Source organism: Neovison vison, chromosome 6 (assembly GCF_020171115.1).
Source record: "Neovison vison isolate M4711 chromosome 6, ASM_NN_V1, whole genome shotgun sequence".
Taxonomy (NCBI): Eukaryota; Metazoa; Chordata; class Mammalia; order Carnivora; family Mustelidae; genus Neogale; species Neogale vison.
This window is the reverse complement of record NC_058096.1, coordinates 48993844-49007512: the sequence shown is the minus strand read 5'-3', so window position 1 is coordinate 49007512 and position 13669 is coordinate 48993844. Positions and strand designations below refer to the sequence as shown.

Sequence of the window (13669 nt, the reverse complement as noted above, 5' to 3'; positions counted from 1 at the left end):
AAGGGGTGGGTAACAGACCAGCTGTGTTTTAATTTACTGTGGGACTTAACAATCTTCTAAAGTAGTGTGGTGACTCTAGGGTCACTACACTAGTGCCTAGTGACTCTAGGCACATAACTAAGGAGGGAAAAAGTGGCTTGGACAAAATCTATATTATAGCTGAAGAATAAATCCTCTCTTCAAAATCTAATGAAATTAGGACAAAACATTAGCAGTTAGCATCATTTGAGCATTATGGTTTCAGGGTTGGCCTCTCCTTACTCTATTGGGTAATGATGACATTCTCAATAAAAATAGAGCAGGAAGTGCAGTTGGTGCAAACTGAGATCCAGTTTTGATCTTGCACTTAACTTGCAGAGTGACAGAGAACAAAGGGCCCTCAATTTCATTATAGTATGAAAGATTTGCACTGGGTGAGCTAAACTAGATGAATCTTCCTTACATTTGGATAAAACACCCAGTATCTCTGGGTTTCAATTTTGCCAGAAATGTGAGAATAACACTTTGAGAATCTTGAAGTTTATGAAAATTTCATCAAATACTTGGAAGTATAAAGAACTATGTACATACCCGGAAATAGTAGTACTGGCTGCTGAGGTAAGACAGTAGTTTCCAAAACTTGGTATCCAAGAAGGGGCTAGCTGTATTTTTTTCAATATAGCTAGTTTTATGTAGCTATATTGAGGCAGACCAGGCTAATTTTGACTGGAATAGTATAAATTTAGTGTGATGACTTTGGGAAGCCATGCTGTTCAGAGGTACTAACTGGTATTAATGAAGTATAAATCTTATGAATATAATCGATATAAATAAAATTAATCATGAGAAATCAAATGTGGATTATTAAATTAATAAATGCAATCTTTCTAATGGGAAAAATGTTCTAAAAATATTAAATCTCTATAGAATAAAGAAAGAAAATAATTGAGGTCTATAATTTGTATCTAAAACTCTGGGGCCAGACATGTTTCAGAATTTAGAAAATCCTTGGATTTTAGAAATGTACTGGGTTGTCTGGACCTCTTCAGTGGGGGCTTGGCCAGCACCCCTTAATTAAACGTATTAATATTCCTACAATTAAATATGTGAATCATTACACGTATTATTCCGTGAGATTTGAGAAAGACTTGGTGGCCTCATATGGTTCAGATTGGGTTTTCTTACCAAATTAGTTAAATACAAATTTACAAAAAAATCTTACAAAGCTGTTTTGGATTTCTGTCTGTGGCTTAAATAAGTATCCAATTATTGAGCAATTACTGTGTGCCAGCTTCAAGATAGTGCCATTTGCACTAATCTTTGTAAACAACCCATCAAAGTGGACCAGTATTCATAATTTACAAATCAAGAAATTCAGGGCCAAGTATGTCCAGTGAGTAGCCAGAGGCGTCACTGGTAATTAAGTTGGAGAGCTGGTATTTGAACTCTGCTCCTTCTGGTCCCAAAGACAAAAGACAATGTTGTTTACTCACCGCTTGGTCAAGACTTCTGGTTAGTGTGATAATCTGTCCTTGTTGCCTACATAGTTTAAAAAAAAAAAGAGCCTTGGAAATTTAATTAAGTTTTCTTTCCTCATTCTGCACAATCTCTCTGGGGAAGTTCATCCAATGATTGTTAAGAAACTGATGACATCCAGATGGATCGGTGTTCTGTTACTGAGCATCACACTTGATTATTCAACCTCCTGGGGATCATTTCCATGTAGTTGTCTCATTGACCCTGTGGGCACCAAAAGAGACCTAAAGATCTTTCTCTTCCGTTTATCTTCTCTCAGAACTCCCTAATCTCCTTAAACTGACCCCCTCCACCTGTGTCCCTTTGTTTCCAACTCTCTATGTAAATCACTCTCTTGTGGGGATACAGCTGGAGGGCAGCACTGGTGAGGCTGGGGGGTTTCAAAGTGCAGTAGTTAAATTTACTGATATGAAATTTCAGATCCTTTGAACATTCCCAGATGATATGTATCCAATGAAGGTTTTGACTATCATGGATACCCAAAGTAGCCTTAAATGTCATCTACCTGCTCAATAATAAATTACCAAATATTAAATCCTAAGATTTTACTTTGTGTTCTAGACTGCTTTCTGTGTTACTTAGTTTGATTTTTTTGGATCTCAGAATTACCCATGTTTTAGCAGTTTGGGTAGATGTGTTGGAATATTCAGTAGCTAAGTAGATAGCATGTTTTCCAGTAACAATGCCTCTAGCAACTAACCTTTGCCCAAACTTGCCCTGGGTTACTAAAGTGGTAAAATGACAGCCCTGTGTTATGTGTTCCCATTTTTAGGTAAAAGGCCAAGCCTGAAAGTCCACATCAATACCACGAGCGACTCCATCCTCTTGAAGTTCCTACGTCCAAATCCAAATGTAAAATTAGAAGGTTTTCTCTTGGGATATGGCAGCAACTTGTCACCAAACCAGTACTTCCCTCTTCCAGCAGAAGGGAAATTCACAGAGGCTGTGGTCGGTAAGATGTTTGGGTTTCAGGCGTGGGAAGAAGAGAGGTCACAGGTAATGGGTACCACGTGAACTATAAATCTTGAAGGCAAACGCCCTTTCTTCTACATCTCAGCCAAACCAAATGCCAGAGTTACAAATCATCTACACAATTGTTGTAACCTACATAGCATAGTGCCTCTTTGTGGAAAAAATACAAAATGAGAACTTGGTAGGCAGAGAGGCAGGCAGAGAGAGAGGAGGAAGCAGGCTCCCTGCTGAGCAGAGAGGCCAATGTGGGGCTCCATCCCATGACCCTGGGATCATGACCTGAGTCAAAAGCAGAGGCTTTAACCCACTGAGCTACCCAGGGGCCCCAACATTTAACATTTTTTAAAAAGGATAACATTTTTTAAAAGGGGATCATCTATTATGAATGCCTTCAAAGGCTTTCTGAACGGTATCAGATGATATTTGTATGTTGCTCCATTGCTAGGATTATTGCTGCAGGGCCTTTCCATGAAGTTGCTGTGTTTAACCCTGTCACTTGGACTATCGTAGATCAGATCTGGCATTCATGCGTATAGGCAGGGAGTGTTAAAGAGAAATGTAGTTTGTCCTGCAGCCCTTTCGTCCTCATAGAGAAGCCTGTTGTACTCTAAAATTAGACAGGAGAGTGACATTATTACTTAAATGTGTAGACTAGATTTTTACCTATGATCATTGTTTTAAAACAAACACATTACAGTTTGTTGCCAAAAAAATTTTTGAGAATTATGCATTTCTGACCAATGTTACAACACTAACCCTGTCCATGTAAACGAAAGAATTTGAAGTTTTGCAAGTACTCCCCCACCACATTCACCCTTTACTACAAAAAGGTCCCAGAAGCTATAGCCCACATGCTAACAGAACTGAGTCCACAGCTCCTTTATTTATTGAACAACAGAAGTAATATTTAAGATAGTTTCTCCCCTTGGTTCTTTCGATTGAGAATTTGCTCAGTTGTAAACTACCTTTCCATCAGAGGGGGAAAGTGTTCAGTAAGGGGTAGAGAAGTCCAATTGCTAGTAAATAATACGCATAGAAAAAGAAAGAAAATTTCTGATATAAATATACCAACCTTTCAGTAGCTCAATGATGAGGGTTAATCAGATGGACCCACTACACTTTTATTTACTTACAGTTGTTGTCCTTTAAGTTTTTTTTATTATGGAAAGTTCAGACATCCAAGAAGAGGAAATATTACAAGGGTCCTCTCGTGTTTCCTCATGCAGCTTGAATACAGATCACTGTTCTGCTGATCCTGGTCCATGTTTCCTTCATACACACAGTTTTCTTATTACAGGATTTTACAGCATAACTGGACACTGTATGTTTAAGTCTGTGAACCCTTCAGTATACTTCTCTAACAGATGAGAGATATTTTGAGTAATGTTGTGCCTTTATCACATTATAATAATAATCCTACAATATCATTTGATACCTAACCCCATATTTAAATTTCCCTGCTGATCTTAAAAATGCCTTCTTTGAGTTGTTTCTTTTTTGGATCAGGATCCAAACAAGGTCTCCATGTTACCTTTTGTTGTTATGTCTTTTAAGTCTCTTTTGTCCTATGACAATTCTCTCTCTTCTCCTCAAAAATGTCACTGATTTGCTGGAGCACTTGGCTCATACATCCTGGTCCATGTTCTGCATTTAACTGGTTTCTTCCATTCTGTAATTTTTAACTGGTTCCTCTACATTCTGTATCACCCATGGAAAAAATATGTAGATTTGGAAGCTGTGTTAAATTTGGATTCAGCTTTTTGGGGGAAAAAATACTTCATAGATGGCACTGTGTATTTCCTAACAACTCACGAAAAGAGACACTTAAATCATGGGTGTCAGGTCAGTGATGATAAGACTGTTCAGTGTATTTAGGTGGTCTCAGTTGGATCCCTCCACAATAAAATTCACCATCAAATTATCACTTAGTAGTTTTTGCATGTATTGCTGATTATTGTACAGATCCATTCTTTTATACTGGGCTTCTAAAATGGTAATTTTTAATATTCTAGATATCTTCTAAATACATTCTAGATACAATCTAATTCTATCATTCTGCCTTTTTTAGCTGAAATTCTATAATAAAGAGTTTATTTTTAAACAATTTTCCTTACAGAATTTTAGGAAGGTTGGGATAAATTCTCATTGTAATAAATTGGTGTTCTGATGGTCTCTGGTGGAGACTTACAATATTATTTTATGATCAATAAGAGTACATTGATTTTTATATATCTAATGAGGTTCAATCAATATATCATGTACCCAACCCTTATGATTCTTCTCATTGTCTAGCCTGCATAGGGTTTGCTGTTTACCTTGGTTCTCTACGAAACTATGGATTTCTTGAAGTCAGAGTTTATGTTATTCTTTGGTTATTCATAATAGAATGATTTAGATTGAGTGGAGAGGCAGAAAATAATTGTGGTATTGAATTGAATGGACTCAAGTCTGTGTAGAATATTTTGCCCAGAGGAGGCCAGGAGAGTATGTCTTGTCTCAGCCCTTGTCATCAGGCGAGTATATATCTAAGCCATCCAGGGTAGATAAAATCCATCACTCTGTATCTTAAGATCTCTAGGGACAAAGATTCCAAAACTTCTCCTGGAAGGCTATTCCAAGTAGCCTTTTAAAAACTCTTACCTCATCCTTTAGATAAATGTGTTCTTTTTATAGTTTCCTTTCTCTTCTGGTATTCCAGTGGAAGAGGAAAAAAAAAATTTCCTCTCACCTCTTTCCTTTTCCATCTTTCTTTATGCCAAAGAATCTGTGTGCTTCTACTTTTATTACTTTAAAATGGGCTTGCATTTCCAAGTTAAATGTTATTCTTTCATTGCTTGAGTTTATTCTTTATAGTTTTTTAAATGGCTGTTTGTATCAATTACTCCTAATTGATTAAGCAACTATTAGTTTTTGATAGCTGCTATAACAAATTACCATGAATTTGGTGGCTTAAACATTACAAATTTATTATCTTACAGCTCTGCCTGTCAGAGGTCCTACCTGGCTCTTTCTGGGCTAAAAATCAAGGTGTGGGCAGGGCTGCATACTCTCTTGGAGGCTCTGAAGGAAAAATCTGTTTCCTTGCTTTTTGCAGCTTCTAGAAGCTGCCACATTCCCCTTCCACCTTCAAGCCAACAACAATGAGTCAAGTGTTTCTCATTCCACATCGCTCTGAATTCATCTTCTGCCTCTCTCTTCTACTTTAAAAGATCCTTGTGACTGACTATATTAGGCCCAGCTGGATAATACATGATGTCTCCCTATTTTAAAATGAGCTAATTAAAGACCTTGTTTATATCTGCAACCTTAATTCTCCTTTGTCATGGTGCCAAACATATTTACAGGTTCTGGGAATTAGGATTTGGGCCATCTTTGAGGAACCATTATTCTGAGTTCCACAAACTGTTGCTTGAAATTTGTGTCTTGATTCTTTCTGCTACCAGTTTACTGTATGATCATTCTCAATTCTGCTCATCTGTAAAATAGCAATAAAGTCTATTTTTCACAGATGTGCTGAGGGCGCATTAGTGAATTCATGATTATCAAGTGATGAGTTGAAATCCCTTGAGTACAAGCTGTTCTACAATAGCAAAGAATCATTAGTTTGTGGGAAAAAAAAAAATCACTTAAAGCCTCTCCTACTTTCTTCTGTAGTAAGATAGTAACTGTTCAGTTGTACTGAACTAGACCCACAGAGAGTAACTTATTTTCATTTTCCAAATAATATTGTCACACTATTGTCCCACACTTTTGACTTGTTTGATGTGTTTAAAAGATTCCACCATTGAAATGAGAAGGTGTTCTATTATTCAGAAATATTGAAGTTAGCATTTAGTGACCGGCGGATTAAACTTCTCTTCCTGAATAATCACTTCTAAGTATTCCTGTAGTTATTTTCATATTGGTCTATCTATTGAAAAAGGCATTTTCAAAAGTTACATACTGGTCTTACATATAAAACTGAAAAACAAAATATTCCATCTTGCTATTTTGGAAAATGAGATTCATAGAGAACTACTGCAAAAAAAAAAAAAAAAAAAAACTTATTTCAGCAAAATCTTCTAAAATTTTAATAGATTAATTGGAGAAGTAGAAAAAGTACTATTATCTCAGGTGACTATGAATAACTATTAACAGCTATGAGATTCTTGCAATAATGGGATAAAATGTGATTCATATTTAGTAGATCTAGGTTCCTATATCCTTTTTTTAAACCCCTACCGTAAATGTTCTCATTTCTGGTTTACACATCCTGGCATTCCTTTGTCACTTTTAAGTTCAGCTGTTGGACATTTTGCAAATGTCCAATAAAGTAAAACATGAGAATTTTTTGACATTGAATCTTTATAGACTCACGCTTTATGATGTTCACTTGACATCGAAAGCAACTCTAATCAGTATCACCTGGGCAGGAAAGCGTCGTATTCCATCAATTATGTAGTGCAAGTTAAGGAGTTATTTTTAGTATCCTTACTGCAAGAAAAGCTTGAATTGAAAGTAAATCATATAGTTACCACTCGCACAAATTCTGACTAAAGAATTAGTCTTCCAGGGGTATGTGGTTGTCCAGTTTTCCCAATACCACTTCTTGAAAAGACTATCTCTTCCTCATTGTGTATTCTTGACTCCTTTATCATAAGTTAACGTGTATGTGTGGGTTTATTTTTGGGCTGTGATTTTGTTCCACTGATTTATATGTCTGTGTGTTTATGCTAATATCATACTGTTTGCTTACTATAGCTTTGTAATGTAGTTTCAAATAAGGATGCATGATACCTCTAGCTTTGTTTTTCTTTCTCAGGATTGGTTTAGATATTTGGGGTCTTCTGTGGTTCCACACAAATTTTACAATTGTTCTACCCCCTTGACATTCTACCCTTAGTTTTTATTTTTGTGTAGAAAACGAGAGGAAATGCATGGTTTTTTTCCTTTCAGCATTGCAAACTTTAGAGTTTCAGTAATTTTTTTTTTTTGGTAGTTTCTCATAAAAAAGTCTAACCCTGCTGTACTCATTGTTATGGAAGTAGGGTGAAATGTAAGGTAATGGAGATCGCCATTTATTACACTGAAGAGCAAATATATCCTCTTAATGACAAAAAAGATTGAACTTTTATTAGAAGTGTCACAAGAAAGGTGGTGGTGGATTCACTGAAGAAAAATAGCTGGAAGTCGAAGTTGAAAATAACTGAAGAATTATAGAGGGAATTAATTAAGTTGACGAACCATGAAAGAGGAGCAGGATAAATGAATAGCAGGAAAAGATGAAGTGCCAGCCATAGCAACCAGTTCTGTCTCTCTCTCCCTTGGCAGAATACTTGAGGATTAATGATCTTCAGCAAGAGGGTGTGAGGGGAAACCACAAAATAGCAGCCAGCAATGAATATAGGACAGTCCCCAAATGCACAGTGAGGATGCTGATTAGACTGGGATAGTGAGTCTTCTTAGTTCACTTGTACACACAAGGAATTGGATTTCTAAGAGTTTTAAGTTAACTTTCTAAAGTTCATTACGCAGCTACTAAGTGGCAGGTCCAAGGTTTGAACCCAAGAAGTCTGGTTCTAGAAACTGAGCTCTGAAACACTCTGCTGCCTCTGAAACTTTGGGAACTTTATCTGTTCTTCTACAATAGACAGTCTATAAGGCCCTGATATGTTGTTTCTATAATGTCTTTCAAACAAATAAATAGGGAAAAAAGACCATATGTTCTGGAAGGAGCCATCGGCTATCTAAGGAATTAAGTTAAATTAAGTTAAATGAGCTAAAATATGTAAAGCACCTACTGTGTCCTTAAAACTTGTTCTACCCAACCCATTCCACCACCATCACCATCTCTGTTTGTTATGAGTTCCCCATCTGTTAAGCCCTACTTCCTCTGCTCTCCACTTGACCATTTTTGGTCAAGGCAGTCAATATTTATGTCCCTCTCTATGTATATCCTAGAGGCTGAGTATTTTCTTTTACCATCATTCTTAATAAATGGCTATTTGAATTACCTTTATGGATCTTGTGTGCTCCTATATTCCATCCAGCTAGAAAGCCCCTAGCAGCCAAGGACACCCATTTTTACCTCAAGTATTGTCACAATGAATGAAAGAATGAATGGCAGAGAGGCAAAGGAGAGACCCAGGAAGTCTAAAACAGTGGTAGGTCACATTTAAGATGGTTTCCTCTTTTGTTTAGAACTGTCTTCAGAATGTCATCTTAATTCCTGCTTTATTCTTTCTCTGGAAATTGTTTTCCCACTTGGGAAGTATTTGGCCTTGAATCTTCAAGATTAATCCAAAATTTTCATTTAAAAAATAGAAATCTCACAATCACTTGATTTCCTTCTGAGGTGCAAAATTTAGCAGAGCTTAAGTAAGCTTCAAAAGAGATTTTTTAAAAAATTGGCCTAGCGGGTATCAATTTCTTAATAAATATTATGCCATTATTAAGCAATTCGCCATGAGTTGACACCAGAAAGGCCTGGTTTCGTAATAGATAACCATTTCACTGTGTTTTGACGCAGATAAGATCTTTTCAAAGTTCTATTTTTTCTATTGGATTCAACTATAATGTTTTCATGGTCTTCCTGACCCCACCAAATAATAAACTGTCTCCAACTTTATCTTTTCTTGGAAATAAAAGAAGTTTATAATATTTAAATATAAAGCATGACAATCTTTTTTCATATATATTTCACAACTCACTGAGACAAAAATCTACTTTAAAAAAAAAATTACTCCTAATTGTATCTAAAAGGGTTCCCCAACATAGCTTATGGCCCTTTGTTCATAGACCAAAACAAAAGTAAACCCTATTCCAGATTTGTTGCAAGAGGCTTGCTGTTAAGATCCCTTAAATGGAAAGACAGCTGCTAGTAGACTGATAAATTGGAGGGTTTTGTGGGAAAAGATATACAACATGTAGACTGCAAAATTTCTTTTACTTTTAGGAATCCATCTCACAGTTAAGGAAGACAATCAAATCCCAGTCTCCTAATGGCCCACTTATTTCCTTACACCTTTTCCTTTCCCTGGGCATTTAATGCCTGGCACTTAAGGATCATACTTCAAGTGTTATGTCATAAAGGCCAAATGTTTCGTTATATTCTGTTTTGGATTGTACCCTGTTTTTGTTTGTTTTGCTCTGTGTTCATTTATGTCCTGTCTGACCAGCTACATAGTGAATTCCTTGGGGCCAGAGCTGAGTCTTACCTTCCTCCACATACTCTACAATCAGGGTCAACAGATGTCTGGGTCTAGAAGTTGACTACAGAGTTTGATTGGAGGTTTGCTGGAGAGTCTTCCAGTCAACAAAATAAAACATCTCTGTTTGTCTAGAGTGGTCATCTCTGGGAGAAAAACCAAAAATAAAGTAACCAACTGAGTTAATGCATTGGCTTCACCCTATTTCTCAGGCATAGTTACAGCTTACACCTTCTGTTCTGAACAATTAATACTCCTCCCCTTTCTCTCAAGTGTCCCAGTTTAGTTAAAAATTATATGCTTAATATACACTTGAGAGAAGGCCTTCGATTCTTAGCATGGACCCCAAGTCTTTCACCATCTGATTCCAAGCTGGTAGCCTCGTCTTTTCTCCTGCAACTGGGGTCATTCCTCAATGAGAAAAGAGGAACAAAATCAAGAAGAGGTTTGCTACAGGTCTGGCTCTGATGAATTCCATTCAGAAGCCTGGCATGCAGAGGTTGCTCACCAAATGCTGGCATAAACATTCTTACCAGCCTGTTTACCCATGATTTAATGTTGTGGGGCACCTATAATGTTGCCGGGCAAAGGGCTTCACAGAGGTTACATTCTCACAGCTACCCTGGGGACCATGAGTTATTATAACCCTCATCTTCTCAATGAAGACAGCAAATCCCAGAGAAGTTGAGAAGTCTAAGTGGCAGGCAGGTTCCAGAGGCTGTGCCTTGATTTGACCACTGTGCCATCATATCTTCCCCATGACACTGGAATACTGTGTCCTTTGAATCCAATGTAAAGGCTCCTCTTGTGAAGATTATCCTTGACCCTGTCCCCCTACACGGTCGTGTCGACTACATCATTTAAAAAGAAAGAAAAAACCCTGCTGGTTGGAGGACTGACTTTTTACCTGATAGCTCATGTGACCTAGCTTTTATTATTTGAGAGAAAACTATCCAAATGGAATCCTGATTTTTTTTTATAGTACTTCCTGTAGAGATAATAACGGAGTGATAAACTCCCTGGAAAATGTGTGCGCGTGTTACAGGCTCCCCTTCCAAAGCAAGCCCTGGCCAAACCTTAGACCAGTTCACAGACAACACCCTACACTAAATTTCTCTGTGGGGTGCACATATAAAACACAGGCAAGGAAAAAAACCACAGGCAATAAAGTCAACAATTTTAATGTCTAACAGGTCTGCTAAACTAGAAAATGATGTGGTCTGGCTGTGGGGGCAAGTGGGTAAGAGAAATCGTTGATTAAATATTTGTTTCCAGTGTCCGGGAGAGAATTTGTCAGAGCTGGAGAGTAAGGCCGGGTTATCTTGGGACAGTGGCTGGATGCGATGCTCCAGACCATCTGCCAGGACCGCAGGAAATTAAGAGCGACCTGGTACCTCACAGTTGTGCTCAGTATGGGGGGATTGGGGAGGGAAGGGTCAGGTTAAGGCTGACTTCGTGGGCCTGTGACCCATGCACTCAGAAGGGCCCTGCTTTTGAAGTTGAATGCTTTGCTGTTGCTGCTGCTGTTTTCTCAGTGAGGTCAGATGAGACAGGGGCATACGTACTCGGGGCTAAGTGCCTGGGCTCCTGTGCTGATCTCCCAGCCCGGACTCTGGTTTGTTTCAAAGCCTGGTCCCCTCCTGCTCCCGCTGCTAGACCTCCCCACCCAGACTCAGTGATTGCTGCTGCCCTTTGCCTTCAGGAGGGACTGGGGGGTGGGGGGTGAATGCAGGGAGGTTTTAATGTGCGCAGCCCCTTGGTGATGTCCAGCAGGACCTGGCTGCAGCAGTCCTCACACAAGCTTGCACTGACTCATGCATTCCTGGGGTTCTTAAGCAGGTGCAAACCCCTCTCCTACCCCCGTTCAGATACACAGGCTGTCTCGGTTCACAGACTACAATCCTGTGGAGTCCATGGGTTGGGATGGCAGACCCGTGGGAAGGGAAGATTGACTTTTCAGGCTTGGGGGGTGAGGTCAGAAGTACTGGGCCTCGCTCCTGCTGCTGACACTGATGGGGGAGGGTTCCAAGCAGTCAGGCGGGACAAGGGAGAGTCTGCTTTCACCCACAGGTGCAACATTAAATAGCCCATACATACCATGCCAAGTGGAAGAAGGAAATGTTTTATACTTGGCCCTTGATGTCACTTTACCCCCGCTTATAAAAACAGGGGTTTCGTCTTTTGATGATTATTATTATTTGCATTGATTGGGCCTGCAGAGAATGTTGCTGGCGCTGGCTGACATGTGTTTTCTACACATGGTCTCCCAGATTCTCACTGAAATTAAAACTCTCAGAAAAAGCTTCCAGCAATGTCTCCTCCATGGAATGTGCCTTTGAAATGTTATTCTGGAAAAAGGATGCATTTTTCCTACAAGACAGTTCTGAGCAAGCTGTGAAGAGTGCAGGACTGTAGCAGAGCTTCTGGGAATACATATTATTGTGTTTAGGAAAAGCCCTCATTCCCCCTCCAACCCCTTCCATCCACCCCTTCCTTGCCCACATCCTGTCTTCCAACCACAGCTGCATTCTCCTTTCCTACCATGCTCAATGCACTACTCACTGGGGGCTGGGAGTGGGGAGGTTGCTTTTCCTCACTGCCATCAGTTTCAAACAAGTCTGAATACCACCTATAGTAAACATCCCAATAGAAGCTGTCCACTCTCTTCAGAACAAATCTTTGATAGAACATTCTAGAATCCCACCAGTGGAGGCTCTTCTTGTTCATTTTTGCATTAACTATACTGTAGTATTGTTCAGCCCTTACCATTCTCCCCCTGCCTGGGGGATGGGGGGGTGGGCAGGACCTGGGAGCCTCCTCAATGGCTGAGAGTAGCCAGACCTCTGAGCCCCCACCGGGGGCCATAGCAGAACGTCCTGTCAAAGTGAGGATTGGTCCATATTTAACTGATTTTGTAAAGGAAATAATTACTGAACAGTGTAGGATGTGCTTTAAAAATTTGCTTTAAACTTTTCTGGTGAAAGAGGGATAATTCTTACATACAAACCACGTGTTAATTTTAAACAAAAACTTCAAAGAAAATATTTCTACAGATAGGCTTATCAAAGAGTAATTCAGCAATTACAGCTCACAAACTTAAAAAAAAAAAAAAAAGATGATTTGCTTTTGCTATATCCCAAACCTCCAATTATTTTTTCCTTTCTTCTTGAAAAGCCTCAGTTCCTCCATCTTTATTCTCGTCCCTGGCAATAAAGGCATGGAAGAACAGATTCATTATTTCAGAAAACATTTGTTGTGTAATTACTGTTTCTAGGTTTAAAAGTACAGAAATGAACAAAACATGAACTGAGTCTGGGCCAGAATCGATGTCAGGCTCAGCCTACCACATCATCCACAGGGACTTAGAAACCCTCCGAAAGTCAGAGGATTTTTATTAATTTGTGATTCTATAGACTTTCATTTTTATGTGCAATTAAGGGCAAAGTGCTAGTAATCTAAGTGAATTGTTAGAAGTTAGTAAACTTTTCTATTCATAAATAAATTAGTAAATTCCATGCACTCCTGACGTGACTTATAACTACCGTCTTCTGTTTGAACTTCTGGGTGTCATGAAGCTTTGCAAAACCACAAGTTTGCATGCACTGAAGCAGACATCGCTTTTGCCTCAATTTTCTAGAAAAATGTCCCATCAGTGTTTTTCTGAAAGGGGCACGGAACTTTTTGAAAGGATATCAGTGGTATTCCTGAGTGGGTCAAGTCTATCAACTGCTGCTGTTTTAGTTTTTTATATGCCATTACTCTAGGGTCCCTTGATGATGGTGTTTTGTGATGAGTTCTTTTGTTGATATTACCCCCAGGAGGGATGCATCCACCATATGTGAGCTTCTAGTTTTCCAGTGATGTGGCTTCAGAATAGATGTGGACTGCAGTTCAAATATGAATCCTTTATACCTCATAGCCGAAATGGAGTTGATGGAGTGGTATCCATGGGTGGTGGTTATTATTATTATTTTATCACTGGAAGATGAGAATGG

General features: G+C 38.8%; 1 protein-coding gene across 25 annotated transcripts in view; it reads left to right on the top strand.

Moving 5' to 3' along the window:
* LOC122908449 (ABI family member 3 binding protein) overlaps window positions 1–13669 on the top strand; it is a 250542-nt gene that overhangs the window by 62395 nt on the left and 174478 nt on the right. For all 25 annotated transcript variants that reach the window (XM_044251252.1, XM_044251253.1, XM_044251244.1 and 22 more), the window contains exon 2: window positions 2288–2467. In XM_044251252.1, coding sequence (XP_044107187.1) covers window positions 2288–2467 — 180 coding nt within the window. The remainder of the gene's footprint in view (window positions 1–2287; window positions 2468–13669) is intronic.